At 42.9% G+C, this 17,658-nt stretch overlaps 2 protein-coding genes across 4 annotated transcripts in view; both read right to left on the bottom strand.

The window, feature by feature from the left end:
• The window catches only part of adkb (adenosine kinase b), a 94,103-nt gene extending 82,279 nt beyond the window's left edge, over positions 1-11,824 (bottom strand). The window contains exons 1-4 of one of the 2 annotated variants that reach the window (XM_079491848.1): positions 11,670-11,824; positions 11,390-11,561; positions 7,823-7,897; positions 6,879-6,932 (exon numbers count right to left, since the gene is read on the bottom strand). In XM_079491848.1, the coding sequence (XP_079347974.1) occupies positions 6,879-6,932; positions 7,823-7,897; positions 11,390-11,451 (191 nt within the window). In that variant the 5' untranslated portion in view covers positions 11,452-11,561; positions 11,670-11,824. Of the gene's footprint in view, positions 1-6,878; positions 6,933-7,822; positions 7,898-10,485; positions 10,636-11,389; positions 11,562-11,669 lie in introns of those variants that run through there. The other variant, XM_079491849.1, reaches the window with a different exon arrangement.
• Positions 11,825-12,730: 906 nt separating this feature from the next.
• vclb (vinculin b) overlaps positions 12,731-17,658 on the bottom strand; it is a 41,555-nt gene continuing 36,627 nt past the window's right edge. For both annotated transcript variants that reach the window (XM_079493512.1, XM_079493513.1), the window contains exons 17-21: positions 17,247-17,374; positions 16,659-16,844; positions 16,177-16,380; positions 15,871-15,975; positions 12,731-15,429 (exon numbers count right to left, since the gene is read on the bottom strand). In XM_079493512.1, the coding sequence (XP_079349638.1) occupies positions 15,283-15,429; positions 15,871-15,975; positions 16,177-16,380; positions 16,659-16,844; positions 17,247-17,374 (770 nt within the window). In that variant the 3' untranslated portion in view covers positions 12,731-15,282. The remainder of the gene's footprint in view (positions 15,430-15,870; positions 15,976-16,176; positions 16,381-16,658; positions 16,845-17,246; positions 17,375-17,658) is intronic.

Here is a 17,658-nt window from a genome sequence, read left to right as displayed (position 1 = left end):
TTGAAAACCACTGCAAGATAACCCACCAAGTGTGTTACACCAAGTATTATCGTATTAAGCCACATGATGGCAGCATTGACTGTTAATGCACACAACGACATAAAAAGACAGTTATTCAATCAATCTAACCAAGTACAGCACATTAAACGCTTACTGAGGAATAGATATCCAAGGCTTGCATTATTGGATCCAACAAGGATGGCATTTAGACACAGCCCATTTCAGACAAAGTTGAAGTAGGCAATAATACAAGAAAAAGTACAAGATACCCTTCTACTGAAACCAACTAGTGTATGCCTCTTGATAACCACTTATGAAACACAATCCCAGTGAAACTGACGATATGAAACCACCGGCACTCGCCACAGCATCATTCTCATGCCGTGTTGCAGTCACTATTGTATGAATGAATATGATAAACTGTCACTGTATGAATATGATAAAACAGTTGAAGCCAATGAGAATGCATGGCCTTCTAGGGACGAAAGAAGAAGGTTGAGGCTTTTTCAACCAGTGGTGGAAAAAGTACTCAATTATTTTACTTAACGGGACATTTCACCGCTGGAAGAAACTCACTGTTAATAGTATTTGTAGTAGAGAACAGTAGCACAATTTGAAATGTGCACCCTATGGCCAGAAAGATAATGAAGTCTGTGTGTTTGACTGGATTGTTGAATTCCTACAATGCCCATAATGCTTTAGTGCACTCCCCCTCCTTGTGGAGAGGGGGGAGGCATCATTATATACGCTCTTTTGAAAATGGCTAATGTATGTTTTGTAATAATAATCAAAACTGAAAAACTAGTAACTAAACTTTTCAAATAATTGTAGTGGAGTAAAAGTACAATATTTGCCTCTGAGATGTATTGTAGAAGTAAAAGTATTGACATTTTGAAATACTCAGTAAAGAAAAAGTACCTCCAAATTGTACTTACGTACAGTACTTAAGTAAATGTAATTAGTTACTTTCCACCACTGCTGGGGACTTGTTTTAATTACAGTGAGCAATTGCATCCAAGGCAATGCGATTGACACGATTATACATTATTATTAGTGGGGCAAGAGAGCACGGTAGCACTGGACATCGCAGAAGACTGCTCAGGAAAAGGAAAGTTAGCCAGGCATAACACCTACTACTGTATGCTAGGCAATTTCTCAGCCCACAACAGGATTATATGGACTCTGCAGTGACCAGATAATTGAATTCAGACATGGCTTACAGTGCACTGCATCCAATGATATCCGTCCCACTTGGGTGATGGAAAAAAATAATAGTAGTGCTCCAACTCTGTGGATTCGCAGGCGCAACAATAGGTTTACACTAGACCAGACTTTTTAAGCCTGCATTCGGGCGTTTTAGCTGGGATGTAATTTGTAATAAGCTTCAGCCCATTTCTTCAGCTATGACTCAGTCATTCTGAGTTATATTATCTTTACACTCGCCCGTCTCTTCCAAAACGGTTCCAGGTCTCTTGTGAGGACATCAGCAGGGGACCGTTTAGTGAGAGACTACTAGAGGCAGAGACACCTCGAGCTTAATGCTTAATGCACCGTTTTAATAATAACTACAACATCCATAGTGTTTGATGGTGCATAAAAAAAAACTGCATGCTCACTGAGCATACAGAGGTTAACCAGAACAAAGCATACCACAACAAGCTTTGATGTTTGACTGTTTAAAGCTACAGTAGTTGTCTCAAGGTGCCCCATTTTGAATGTAGTAATGTTCAGAAACTACAGACTAAAGACGATAACTATTTTCATGGAAACTGTCGTGTGAGAATCGTGATCTCAATTCTTGTGGAGGAAAATCGAGGTTCACATTTGAGCAAGAATCGTGCAGCACTAGTGTGTGTGTGTGTGTGCGTGCGCGTGTGTGTGTGTGTGTGTGTGGAGGGCGACATGCATTGCAATGCACAGCACTGGGGAATTAAACAGCAAAGCCCCGTGTTAATCCTGCCCTGCCCTTGTATGTGGCAGACATGGTGGTGTCTGCAGTGGCAAAGATAAACGCCACTGCCTTTTGTAACGGTGGAGAACAACATTGCTGATGATGCTGCTTTTCAGCGCCACAACAGGCGTCCAATGTCACGCGCGTGTCCCCTTTGTCATGTCACACAACACCACCTGACAAGAACGCTTACTGTATGTGACAGATGGCCAGAAATACTGATCGGTTGTTATTCGTTCATTTTAAGTGGCACGTTACCATTTTATAATATATAACATGCCACTGTGCGTGGAAAATAAGTAAAATAAACAGAAGGAATTGTTTATTTTACTTATCGTCTGTCTGGGCATCTGAGGTCAATGTTGTGGGGTGGTGTGTGTTTGAAAAGCCACGGGGCAATGAGGGATATAATAGAGGACTGTTATTACATGGTTGCACGGCATTATCATTGGCGTGCAACCAGAGTGACAGACACTGCATGGAGACAATTCTTATTGTGCGATATATAATCATTTCCAGTCACTTGGTCGCGCATGAGCGAAATTAGTTCCTATGTCTTTGCAAAGGGCTTGTGTATTGTTTTTGGATGAATAAAACGCTGATTGGCTGTCAGGACGCGATGCGTGGAGTCGAGGGGGACGCAAAAGGTCGCTTCCGTTGGATTTTTCCAGCTGGGGCGAAGATACCAGGTGGCCTTCTCATCTTTGCATTGACTTTGTATGTAGTCGAGCGGCTCTAATAATCCAAGTTTGAACGTGGTTTAGGGCATTCATTTTTAAATGAAGTGCCATGTTTTTATTTTCTAGATTGTCAGTGTGCCATATCAACATGAATTAATTTTAATGACAAAAATGCCAACATATTTTGATTGTTCACAAATATAAAGTTTTTCCTTCTTTTTAAATATTTTCTTTCACGTTGTTATAATGATCATTAGACTCAGAGCAATAACAGAATTCAGTTTTAATGAATGTAGAATGCAGGATGTAATTTACACACAAATGTGAGGGACTGCATTTTTTTAAATAGTTTATTTAAAACCAAAAATACTCTCTCACTGGTGCCTAAGGTTGCCTACCCCTGGCTTAGGGCACAGTGAACACATGAAAAAGTAGTAGTGTGGCATGTTGTCATCACTAGGAAAAACATGACAAACATGGCATTAGGTATTGGTATGAAAACTCAAATAATCGGCAAGTGTTTATTTTATAATACTGAAAAACATTTTCCTTCATGATCAAATCAATTGATTAGGATTAGATTGACTGATGATACATTGATTTGATTGATGTCAAACAGTAGTGTCACACAAAAAAATTATAATAATCGAAAATACAGAGAATAGCCCCCCCCACACACACACACACAGTCTGTCGCTAAAACATTCACACTACTGTCTTTCAACATAAGTCGTCTGATGCTTTGCCAAAAAAAGTATTCTAAATTGTGAAGCCGTTTGTATTGTCAGTTCAATATGAGCACTATAAATAAAGCGGCATCAATGAATCAGTGATAAATCCCTCTGACGTTTAATAATGACTGAGACATCACCACAATTATTATGGTTTAAGTGCATGTGATGAATTTTGCAACATAATCAATGATAGTACACGTCTTCTTTGCTGTTCTCATTGAAAGGTCTAATATGGTGGAGTATCACTCCATATGGCGCTGATGGCCTAGCGGTTAAGGCACAACCACATATAGACTCTAAAGCAGCCTGACAGCGTGTCGCAGGTTCGATTCCCGAGCCCGATGACCTTTGCTGCGTGTCACTCTCCCTGACTCTCCCTGCCACTCTCTCACTACTACTATCCAAATAAAAAGGCAGAAACGCCCCCTCAAAAATAAATAAATAAAAACAATCACACCCATGTGAACTGAGTGGTGCAACTCCATGTGGGGGTCCCCGGTGGGTCCCCGGAACGTCCAGACCCACTGGAACGCGCCCAGGGTGCGAAACGGTCGATAAATGACGTGGGGGAATTAGCAGACAACTCTAACAACAGCGCCACTTTTGCCCCTATTGGTACCCTAAACATAGGGACATACAGATATAGGGACATTGCTGTTCCTTGGAGTGGCTGCACCACTTAAAAAGGAAAATAACTGGACATCTGCTAGTAGCAGTATTTAATCCTACATTATGGCCTAGCCTCCCACTCCTTCTTGCCACTTGCCAGCTTCATTGTATTTAAAATAAATACATCTTTGGGAATCGTTAATTGGGTTTTGTTTCTGGTTAATAGTCAATAAAACCTTGTCTAAATATTGGAGAGCAGAATATGGTTTCATAATCATCAAAACCCCAAAAATCATTTAGGTTTAAAGCTCCTTCTGACTAGAATCTATCTGTTCATAGTCAGACAATAACGTCTCTTTTTTTTCTGCCTTTATTGATAGTATCAAGTGAAGATTGACAGGAAAGAGAGAGAGAGAGAGAGAGAAGGGGAGAGACATACAGCAAAGGTTGTCATGAACGGGACTCGAACATGCGACGCACTGTCAGGCCAGAGCCTATGTGTGGCATGCACCTGGACCACTAGGCTACCTGGCGCCCTAATAACGTCTCTCTAAAATGGCGCTGTCCTCTCACCTTCAGATTACATGAAATATTAAAGGGATATTGCACTTTCAAACATGTTTGGTGTCATATTATCGTCTACTCAGGCTTATGTGAACACACATGTTAAAGTGTCCACTCCCACATAGGAGTGGGAGTGGATGAGTGCGCATTCACTCGTGCACAATTCCACACTGAATTCTCCACTACGCAATGATTTATGATGAAAAACAGGTGCACAATATGAAATATCTAAATACTGAATCAAGTCACTTAAAAACTGTCCGGGGTGTTCACAAAAGCCAGAGTAGACGTTGAAATGTGAAATATCCCTTTAACATTTACTGCATCATGATAAGAGCTGTATCAATGTGCTTTACCACAACAGAACTCACTCAGAGTCTAAACATTATGTTAAACATTAACATTTAACTCATTATGATAACCTGCTATGAGATTGCCTGACTGCTTGTCAATATACGGCTATTAGGCTCATAGACTAAATAAGCACACACCAGTATGTACTGTACATTACAAAAATAAGTATTGCCAAATCAGCAATCCAACCGTGGCTTGTCAATTTCCGACCACACCCATATACCCACAAATTACATTGTACAATATTTTTTGAGTGGTGCAACCACTCCAAGGAACAGCAATGTCCCTATGTCCATCCCTATGTTTAGAGTACCAACAGGGGGCGCTGTTGCACCACTCACTTCATACATCTGCAGTGGTCTCTGAAGCATATATCTAGTGTGCGTCTGAGCATAGACATGATAACTCCCCGCCTGCCTCTGATTGGCCTACCGACACAGCCCGTCTTGACTGTCCCCCGAGATGCGAGGTTACTCAATACAAGAGAATGACAGCTTGGCACGCGCGACAGAATGCAGCCTTGTAACTATCTTGTGAGTTTTATTTTTGTAGAAGAGCCAAACTAATGCCGTTTGCTTTGATTGAATAATTGATTGAACACACGTGGTACAATGTACTATGATTTTATTTGGGTGTGTACTTTCACTTTCAAACATGATTGGTGCCATTTCACTTAACCCAGAATGGGTTAAGTGACTTGATTCAGTATTAGATACCTCCAACCACTGCTCTACCATATTATAGATTTGTTCAAATCAGGGGCGTAGTTAGCGTGGCGCAGACAACGTAATTGCGTTGGGGCCCGCGTGGGCATTTGGGGCACACGGCCAGCCACCCACCAATGCCAGCTCTGAGTGCGAGTGGAGTGTAGGCTAATAACGTGGAGTAAGTTGTGCGGGTGCTGTCGGGGCTACGCGCCGACCAGCCTGCGTGTGTCCTGGTGATTCAGCCATAGCCACATGGTGGACAACAACGTCATCTGCTTTCCTACTATTTTGATTGGTTGGTATGAACCAATCGCCGAAGACTGCTGCTATGGGAAGGGCTTTCAGTCTGAATAATGAGTGAAACTACATGAAAGTTCAGGCTACTAAAAATGTATATTTCACATGAAATTGTTATACAGCCGATTGTGAAAATCATCAGGGGGGGCCGTTTCCCTCGAGATGTCCAGGGCAAAAGGTTTAATGTCTCCAAGAAGGCTATAATATTACTGCAGCATCTGGTTGCAATGGGGTGCAAGAGGGGTGCTGAGAAAAGAGCATGCAGTCAGCAAAATGCTTCCCTAGACTAAAAGGTTAAATGTACTCGAAAGAGATTCATGGCACACAGCGACAACAAGTGTTGTATGAATCAATGATTTAACCATAAGTACAGTAGTAGCACTAGCAGTAAATCGTTGTGGTGGGTGTGAAGCATGTAGCTAGCAGATGTAGTATGAACGTACGGTAGCGTAGGTGTGGAATTATGCACTGAGCATCGAATGACTCTCCTCAGTTACTTACGGGAGAGGCTCATTTATAACTTTGCTATTTGGAGCGGTGCTACTGCTTACTGCATGACGTCTGAGGCGAGGTTATGAATGAGCGCTAGATCCCTTATTTGGTCTTACAGTATGCAGGGCCAAATTACCCATTGGGCCAGTGGGGTCGGGGGCCATGAGGCCCTTTGGCTCTCAGGGGCCATTCGGGGAAACTTGACTGCAGGGTACTGGGTTTGTGGCCCTGACAGGGGCCCTTCATTAGCCCAGTAGGCCCTCATGGGGGTTAATCCGTCCCTGGTCTTATAAAATTATAAACAGAGACTTAGCATGCAGGGTGATAGATAACCACTTAAGCCCCATCTTATACAAAAGTAGGAAAGAAATAGCCGATTGACAATCTTGTGGATCTGCTATTTTTTAACACATTTGAAAGGTTTCGCCTATAGCGACTTGCCCAAAATAGGCACACACACCAGGTTGAAAATGATGAAATGTTTACTCACAAAGCCTTGTGTTTGTCTTCTGCAAGAATCTGGTCATTTTGCTTCAGGCCGTACCTTTTAGGGAATAAACAGTTTTGTGATCAATGATTTTTGTTGGTGACATTAAAACCAATGAAGTAATAAGTACTTAGTTGGCCGGATTCCCCCAAGGTTCCACACCAGGCCCCCTCCTTTTTGCCCTCTACACCAGATATCTTCGCTGAAAATAGCTGATCTACACGTTGCATTGTGAGCTTGTAGAGCTGGTATTTTCACAGAATGTTCACCTTATAATAGGCCACAAAATTGCACTAAGGTTCATATGGTTAACCCATAAAAAAATGTCACCCCTGTGTCAATTATCTAATGTGATCCTGGGCTCTACACACCCTCCGCCAACCTGGGGAGAGCAACGGACTTGAACTCATGCTTCCTTCATGCATGAGTGTCCTTTACACCTGACAGGGGGGTGTTTCCCTGGTTGGACGTAGCACGTGGAAGGAACACGTTATTCCAACCAGTTCCTTTCCCCTCCATCATTTAACCACTCTTTAACCATTATTTTATACGTTGGCCATTCAAAAATAGCAGATATACACAAGCTCCTAGCACGTCACTTTGTGCCGCGCTATGAGCTTGTACATCTGCTATTTTTTTTATCTTGAACATTTTATGCAAATCTTTGAATAAATATACTTTTTAAAGAGAATATTTTTAACTCAAATCTTTGCTTCTGGGGGTCTCTGGAACAAAATATTTGGAGATGTGGGTGCACTGCAAAATACAAATAATTTTCGGGGTCCTTGACACAAAAAGGTTTTGACCACCACTGATATAGCAATATAGGTTTTTCAGAAAACTGATTTAGAAGACATTTTGTAGAATCAGCCTCAGGTCTTAATGGGTACATTAGTAATCTTTGAGGAGTTAGTGGGTGGAATGATCAGAGCTGCTTAGAGACTTACTTTTCAAGGAAGTCCTTGTCCACAACAGCTGAAATATCAAGCAGGGGATTGCCCATCCCAAAAAGGGTGTTCTCGCTGCAGGAAGACAAAAGCATATTTTAATTAATACTTCACATTTTCCACCAGATTCCAAACTCCCACTAAATGGTGTCATAGGACGAGTATAATATCTGTGAAATGGCCTTGGATCGCCTTGGGATCACCCAGAATTAAGTTGCTAATGTTGCTCTGGAGATGGAAGTCTGGAGCTCTCTGGTGGAGCTGTTGACCCCGCGACCCGCCTACAGATAATCAGTTAAAGATGGATGGAAAGGAAAGATGGATACAGTGACATCATCTCTGTGGGGGCTGCGGGGCTGGATCCCCCATGAAGAATTTGTAACAACTCTTTTGTCCTGACTCCTAACTTTCCAGGGACGGGGGGGGGGATGGACTTTGCCTGTCCTCGTTTACGTTTGCGCAGTTCAGGCATTCAAATTCTAATCTGGTTGCTTTTGTTTTAACCTGCCAGGTAGGGTATAAAAGATGCATACAGTACTTTACCCTGCAGTGCTCACTTGTTCACAATGAAACCACCACCAGCCAAGAAGAGATTTCCCCGCTAAGGTGGGGGTGCGGCGCGACAATTATAAGAACTTTTCAGTCTCTGGATGGATGGAAAGGAGCCAGCTTAGGTGGTTCGGGCATCTGGTTAGGATGCCTCTCGGGCATCTCCCTAGGGAGGACCTTGAGGCACGTCCCACTGGGAGGAGACCCCGGGGCAGACCAAGGCGCAGTTGGAGGAAACACATCGACTCACTGGCCTTGAAACGTCTCGGGATTCCCCAGGAGGAAGTCACTAATGTTGCTCTGGAGAGGGAAGTCTGGAACACTCTGGTGGAGCTGTTGCCCCCGCGACCAGACTACGGATAAGCGGTTGAAGATGGATGGATGGAATGAGAATTTGGTTTAAAAATAATCTGGGAGTGATTATTAGACTAAATTTGAATTTGCTTTGAGGGATTAGGGGCTGTGCAAGCCCGAGCTGAAAACATTCAGCTCGCTAGTCGCTAGTATAGAGGGACAACATGGTGCTTTTTACTTTGAATGAACAGAACCAGGGGAGTTGTTATTGTGGGTGTGATGTGTGTCAGTCAACAGGTTCATATCTAGGTCCTATAACTGTGCTGTGGTTAAGTACCGGGTTGAAGATACGAGTGGTGCAGAATCTGCAGATGGCCTCCTGGCCAGCACACCACACATGCTGTTGTACTGAGCTGTTATTTGTGTAGCCTGCTTGTGGCCTTGCTTGTTAGTTTGCACCAGTTTGGCCATTATCCTCTGACCTCGCTCATTGTTGTCTCCGCCAGGCCGAATGCCATGGCAGAGACTTATGTTTTGTACCCTGTTGTCCGATTAAAAAGAAACCCAATATATTACTCCTTCAGATTTCATCCAAATTTCATGCAAATCAATACACATGATCTCTATAGCCATGTGATCAATACGGATCTGTTGTTCTATTTTCATATTGCATCCTGATTGGCTAAGAAATTAGAATGACATCTAAAGTTTGCAGGAGTGGCCTATTTTGAACAAACTACTTTCATCCAAATTGGTACATCTCTATAGTCATGTGACCAAGAAGACGGATGCGTTCAATATTTCATATTTTGCTGAATTCCGAAGATTTGCTGAAGATTGCTGGCCCACAATAACCAACCTGACCTGACGAGCACTTGTTCTAGTTGGCAAGCTGTTTTGCCCACACAACTGACTGAAGTCTTTATCTTAAAACTTTGAGTTGAAGCTCAAAGTGTGATCTTTCTTGACTGAAATAATTATGTTATCCATTTGAACTTTAAAAAATCAGACCCGTCTGAAGTGAGTGGTGCTGTACTGTAGCCTACTTGTGCTGTACGCTGTACTGTACTGTACTGTACAAGGCTACAAGCCCTCCTCGCTGCATTCTGTGTGTTAGGCTGTACAACTAGTGACACTTGGTGTACTAAAATTATACTATTTTCGTGCGCAGACCCAGGGACAGACCCAGGGACACAGCCACAGGAGTGGTTGCAGACTAGACTAGTGCACCACTCAAAAAAGACTGCATCACTGACAACAATTACCTGTAGGCGTCATTGTTTCCGTTTTGATTACCCAAATCTCCATTGTCCAATTGACCTGACCATTAGCCTACTACTTGTCAGGAAGTCTATACGTTGCTATGGACCCGTTTGGGACCACCCACGTGTATTTCCTGTCACTCACAAACACTGCAACAAGAAATACACTTCTTTGACCCATTTAGAATGTTGTCAAGTGTGAAAAGCTCAATAGACTATGACTTATCAGTGTTTCAAAGATATTCATGGGCCAACCCGACATATTATTCATTAATAATTAGGCTATTTGTCACAATATTTCCCTAATCTCCCCTCGATCAAAGTGCGTTACGTCAGTCCCTCCCTAAACAGTCACAGCTGCTTTTCACGTTAGTTTGCTTTTTTTTTAAGTTGACAACGCTTATTGTTATACACATTTCAAATCACGCTCAGAGTATAATAAAGGCTGACCTATGATAATTGTACAAAAAGAAAGGAGGCATAAACGAATCGGAATTGTTGCTTTACGGAATACATGCGTGTCTGTCACCTATTAAGCTGATATATAGGCCTACTTACCTTGCTGTTGGCATGGCGATATAATTATTATTATTAATACGTGTCTTCTGGTGTGTGTATTAGTTTTGACAGGCGCTCCTTGTCCAAATGTCCAGCAGCAACGTGCTTTTTCTTGACTGCTAATTTTCTGCTTAGTTAGCTGTCGCCCCCACGCCCCCCACAATTTATTCTGATTGGTCAACCGAAGCAGCGGGGGCGGGGTTTAAGCATCTCCTCGGCATGTGGTTGGCTACAAATGTTACAACTACTTGTAACGTTAAAGGAAAAGGGCACGTTCAGTTCATTCAGTGATTATGTATGCGGAAACATTGTTGCCGTTTGGTTTGGTTTGGCGTGTCCGGATCGTAGCGCGATCGCCTCAAACGGAGCAGATGATCTACAAGCCTCACAGCGCGTCGCGTGCAGTAGATCGTAGTGCTTGTAGATCTGCTCTTTTTGGGCACCGCCCGTTTCGCTCCCCCTGTTTGTTGATGATGGCCATCATTTGCGCCGCGTCTCGTTAACGTTAAATACACGTGGTGGAAATGTTGAGGTCGGCCTCTCCAAAACCATGTGATGTTGATTTTCTACACACCCTGTCCTGTCCAACCCTCCTCCTCATCCTGTCCCGACAACTCCTGTCAGTTCACAGAAGGATATCAGTATCACGATCAAATCCATGCATATTAATTTTCTGTGTCTTATTGTAGCCGATTCCGCGGAATACAGTGCTAAAACGGCCTGCCACAAACAAACGCACACCGATGCACGGGTTGCAGACACGTCCACTAACTAACTGCATCGTTTGCAAGCATCATAGCAGCGACATTACTACTAGCATCCGAGCTAACTTGCCCAGCAGAACGTCATAAAACGGCATCCTCATACACCGCTATAAATAAGACAGCCGGCATATCTGACTTACCCTAGGGATATTTTCTGCGTCGTTGACATCTTTTGGTTCTTCTCATCAACATCAGACGTCATTTTTGTTTTGCAGTGATGTCTGAGGAGTGTGTTGATGATGCTGAGGCAACCGAGTCTACTACTAGCACACAGACAGAGGACAGGAGGGTTGGGCTGGCTCCCCCACCCCCCTGCGTGAGGATGTTACTAATTAATTAGACAGCATGGCAATGATGCGAACTAATGTGCTTTAATAGTGGATGAATGAATGGACATAATCATCAAACCTCACACATTACCGGATTAGTCGGGCTGCTGTCATTTGGGGATCACCGTTGTTGTCTTGTCTCCACTCCACCACATGCCCAAAGTTTCACTTTCAACGTCATTTAATAGTATACTATAGCAAACGTGATAAGATCAATGCCTGTGTCGAGTTTGCATGTTCTGCCCGTGTCCCCCCTTACTACCTTCCCTAGCCTAGGGAAGGAAGGTAGTAATAAGGTACCCTCACAAAAAAATATGCAGCAATCCTGGGCTCTACATCAAAATGGTTCCCAAAGTAGAGTCCAGGGACCCCTAGGGGTCCTTGAGGGAGTTCCAGGGGGTCTCCAGCTAAATGATAGTTAGGAACCAAATGGACCCTTATGGGTCTGTAACTCAGTGTACAAATGGAACCAAATGGACCCGTTAACAGGTCCATTTGTACACTCAGTTAAATCAACTATGATTTACAATATAAATTGGGGTCTCAGAGATAGAAATTCCATTAAATGGGGGTCCGTAGCCTAAATGCATGTAAAACTGGGGGTCCTTGAAATTAAACAGGTTGAGAATCACTGGTAGAGCCGTAAAAATCTTCTTATGGGGGTCCCTGGCATAGCTTTTCAAATGGGGGGGGTAATTAGTGTCCTCGACATGAAAAGGTATGGGAACCACTGCTCTATATACTGCCTCCCCCTGGCCAGTGAGAGTGCGAATAGAACATGCAACATTTGTTCTCCCCGTGTCCCCTAGGGTAGGTACCCTCACAAAAAACATGCAGTAATCCTGGTCTCTAAACTGCCTCCCCCTGGCCAGCCGGGGCGCCAGATGGAGGGGAAAGGAACTGGTTGGAATAACGTGTTCCTTCTATGCAATACATCCACTCCCCTCCCCGTCAGGTGAAAAGAAGCGGCTTGGACGCTCATGCACTGAAGGAAGCATGGGGTCAGTCCGTTGCTCTCCCTGGCAAAGGGAGTGTAGTCCCCAGGATTAGATAACTGACACTGGGTGGAAAAATGGGTTGCGATTAAAATCGTGGGATTAAAAAAAAAAAAACGATCAATGCCTGGTAGAAAATCAAGACCATACAAAGCTAGAAATGCTATAAAATGCTTTATTACAAAATTGTGAACAATCTATGCAGAAGATTTGACAGATCTATTCAAATCCCAATAAGTTGTTTCTATATTCTTTTGTACATAACATATTAGGGTTTGAATAGGGCTAGATTTGACTTCCTAGATCGGATGAATGGGGTGTAATGATATCACCCACTCATATTAAACATACATCAAAAGGTGTTTTGAACAAATCAATGATACCGTCGTGTGTGCAGATGATACAAAACATCTGTAAATGAAAAAAATATATATAGCAAATAAAGTTTCTTCTTTCAAGGCACATCAACTGTTTTTGTTTTTTTTTCCAAAATGACACATTCACACCAATGGCCTAATTCAGACATTTCCAAAACATCAACCATTGTGCTCAGCAACTGTTGCCAACAGCTACCGTTTAGTGTACGAAGACACGTTGACAGGAAAAGGCGATAAATAACAATAATGCATGTCGACCACACCAGTTTCACAATGACAGTACTGTGCTATCCACAGAGAGGCTCTTCTGGCCTTATTTATGCTCTGTCGCATGTGGCAATAGTAGATCTACAAGTACACCGGAAATAGTAGATCGATCTACAAGCTCAACCCAAGAAGCCTTGTGAGGTTGTAGTTCGGCCATTTGCACCCCTTGACACAGTCATGCGACATAGTATAAATTAACTATGAATCAGGCTTTCCTCTCTTGTGCCCACAAAGTTCCCTTGAATACCTACATGTGTGTGCAATTCATGTTTCACAAAAAATGATTGTACTAGTAAGACAACATGAGACGTACAACTGTGCAGTGTTAAGAAGGAAAACAAAACTGTTGGGCAAGACGGACCCTTCTCAAGGTCGACCAAGGTTAAAGAAAATAACTGGATAACATGGAATCCAGTCGGCTCGCTGGATTCCATGAGAAAAAGGCAGCATCGTCTCAAGTCACTGTTTTGTTGCAACTTGCATACACCTTGAGCCCTATTTTTGCCAGCCCTTATACCTAAACTTCTTTGCCTTTTACTATTTTTTGAATAGTTCAAATATCGATCTACAAGCTCCCCCAGGATGAAGTTACTAATGTTGCTCTGGAGATGGAAGTCTGGAGCTCTCTGGTAGAGCTGTTGTCCCCCACGACCCAACTACGGATAAGCGGTTGAAGATGGATGGATGGATGAAGGTCACAACGTGTCGATGTAGATGGGCTAGTTGAACAATTTTAAAATGTTTTTCAAAATTGTTTGAAAAAAATAAGTTTAGGGATAAGGCGTAAGGCACTGATGGAAATAGGGCCACTTGTATGTGAGCCAATGAGGACATAACGCAAGTCATTTTCAACATCACCTGGCTCTTGCAGATGTTCGCAGATAAAAAGTTGTGTTAATTGAATTAACTCGTCTGTTGAAGTAGCCCTTAGAACGCTGACCCAGAGAAAAGACTAGGCCTGTCACAATTACATACTCGAAATTTTTCATGTTGTTCCATATTTTCAAATAGCAGAAATAGCAGATCTACAAGGTTACAACACGTCACTTTGTGAGTGACGTGTTGTAAGCTAGTAGATCAACTATTTCTGCTATTTTGGAAAAGATTTTGGAAAAGAACGAACTATTAAAAATGATTAAATGTGTCAGTGATTTCTTTGTATATTTAAGTTATTTGTCATATCTGCCCTGTGTGATTACAAAGGCTAAACGGCAAACAGAAATACAAATTGTAACGTTCCAATGCAAAAAAAAACCAATTCAATCGTTAATCGCAATTAATTGTGCGACAATTAATCGTCAACTTCAATGGGTAATCGTGACAGCCCTAGAAAAGACAGTTATACGTTAAAGATAATAGTGGAAAAAGGTCTTTGGCAGAAGTCCTAAATGACAGAAAAAAACTATTCAAAATAAGCAACAGTGTTTTTTCTTTTACAGTTTGTATAACGTAGCATAGTGTAAACAGACATAATACGATTTATATCGTGTGAGCCGAACATTTGCATATTATATTGTACTTGTAACAACTCCTTGTGAGTTCACGTGTTGGTGAACCAATGCCGAAAATGACATAAAACAACCAGTACAAAGATATAAAAAAAACCTCCTCCAGAAAATCTTGCCAAATCAAATTTAACTTAACACGGGCTATGTCAAAGCGACCGCAAAAAATATCAACCCGACATTATATGAAAAGCCAACCTCTAATCAAAATATATATATATTTCTGGGATTTGTCAAAATAAGCTCTAAAACAATTTTTTTACACACATTAGAAAAAAGAATTTCCCAGAAAGAATCGAATCCATAACTTGCACCGACAGTCCCATCATTTACATTCTACCAAAAAACAGCTACTGCTTTATAGACAGTACGGGACGAGTTGAGAAGTAGTGTTCTATCATAGCCTTTTTGCCCACATTAGGGTAAGGGCATGCCAACATCAGCAATAGCTGGGGGCGGGTAGGGGGAAGCATTTATTTGTCCATTTGTTGTGTTGCTCAAGCTTCAGTTCTCCTCCTGGTCCAGATGGACCGAACAAGCATAAAACTTGGTCTTTTCTCTTACTGGTACCAGGGTGTCTTCCTGATCCAGTGGAGCGTGAAACCTGCATCTGTCCGGATCTTAATGGAAGCTGCCTCAGCCTCCCTGACTGTCTCCTTCACAGACTGCATCAGGTTCTGAGCGTTGTGAACCAACATCTCTGTGGCCTGGGAAAGTACACATGTAAATGGTAAATGGTTCATTTAAATAGTGCCTTTATCCAAGGCGCTTTTAGATTGTGCATTACATTCACCCATTCACACACACATTCACACACCGATGGCGGAGGAAACCATGCAAGGCACCGACCAGCACATCGGGAGCAATTTGAGTCTTGTTCAAGGACACTTCGACACTAACTCTGGGGGAGCCCGGGTTCGAACTGGGAACCTTGCGGTTCCCATCCGACCACTCTACCCCTGAGCCATTGCCGCCCACATGTAAAACACATGCACACAAAACAGATGTAAAATATTACACTCAGGAAGATTAGGATAACATCTTTACAAGCCAGTTCATTGATTAAGGAATCCAGTGATTTGGTAACGGTATAAGAAAAAAAAAAAAAACTAAATTAGTCGTAAGTATCGCACTGTATGTGAGCTTACCTGCTCTGACTCTTCCTCACTGATGTTGGTACGACCCAACATGGTGGCCTTGACCGTAGACAGGATTTTAAGTTGCGTACTAATGGTGGGAATGCGCTCACACACCTGAAACAGGGACAAAAAGATGTGATGAGAAATTATTTAAATTACATTAAAACATAAATTATATTATATACCCACATATGATCATATTCACACACAGGCAATTTAGGTATTATGTCATACTGCGCCACACCCCAAAATAGCCGGTGTGTGAATAATTATGGTCAATGGTGGAGAATTTTGTTAAGAGACTAATTTACTGACCTGGAGCAGGTTGGTCCGAATACGCTTATCAGTGCATTGTTTGGCCACCTCTTTAGCCAGGCGTGTAACCTCGTCTGAAGCTTTAGCAATATCCTTGGCACACTGGATGAGGGCACGCTTGTTCCCACTGCCACCACGCACCAGTCGGGACATCTCAGCCATGAGCAAAGCCATTCGCTTAGCTGCACCAATGATGTCATTACCCTATGAGTGGTAAGAACAAAGTAAATACACTTATACACAGACTCTCTGAATAGTTTTCCCATAGCTTTGTTTGAGTGGCCCAGTAGGTATGGGAAAATTAACCTTATTAGGAAACGGGTATGCTTTCTAATGGGAACCGGGGACTAATAGCTACAGTATGCACAGAGCCTATAGGACCATTCAACCGACTAGATGTTTACACACTGAAATAAAATAAGCTACTTGCAATAAAGCAAAACAGTTATAAAGTCCTTCTTTGATTAGAATCATTGACTCACTTTGCTGGACCATTTGCGAGCCTCGTCGTGGAGCTGCCTGGCAGCCGCCATCATGGGCTCGCTCAGCACCTCGCCAGCCATCGGCTCAGGGAAGTCCTCTTCCTTCTCCTCCGGGGGAGGGGGCCTGGGTGGAGGTACCTCGCCCTCAGGTAGGGGAGGTTTGGGCGGTGCAGGCTCGTCATTAAGCTGAGGACACGATGAGTCAAAATGATTTGTTTTGCCATTTCTGAGCAACACTGTAATAATTAAGCATGCAATCTAATACATGACAGGCTGTTAAGATTAAATATCACAGCCAGCCAGCCAGCCAGCCAGCCAGCCCCCACACCCACACACACACACACACACACACACACACACACACACACACACACACACACACACACACACACACACACACACACACACACACACACACACACACACACACACACACACACACACAACTTTCAAAATAGTAACCCAGGGTGCCCACTTTTTACATTCATTTTTTGGGCACTACATAGCGGGATTTCCCAGGACGTCTGTGGACGTCTTGGGCACACAAATTGTTAAGCTGCACTCTGAGGTTAAGATGTGAGGACTTACGTGGAGCTGATCGAAGTCAGGAGGAGGAGGTGGTGGGAAGTCTGGCTCCTGTGGCTGGAACGCATCCCTCACCTTCGCCACAGCTCCCAGAATCCTGTAGCCGGAGTCCAGGAAGCCCTTCTGAAGATCTGGCAAGAGACAAAAGACAGCTTTATTGGATTGCGGAGTTTCCATATTGTGTCATGAACACTCAGCATGTACCCGACTGTCAAAATACTTCCTTAATGTCAACGAAGTCCACGATCACAACACCAGAGGGAGTTCAACTAACCACCACATTCAAGCCAGATTTGGCTCAAACAAGGGGTTAAATTCATTCAGCTCCTATGCCACTAAATCTAAAATGTGGAACACCCTACCAACAGCCGTTAGGAAATGCGAATCCCTAGACTCCTTCAAAACCGCTCTCATC

Source organism: Electrona antarctica (genome assembly GCF_951216825.1).
Source record: "Electrona antarctica genome assembly, chromosome: 22".
Lineage (NCBI taxonomy): Eukaryota > Metazoa > Chordata > Actinopteri > Myctophiformes > Myctophidae > Electrona > Electrona antarctica.
This window is presented reverse-complemented; position numbering and strand designations above follow the sequence as displayed.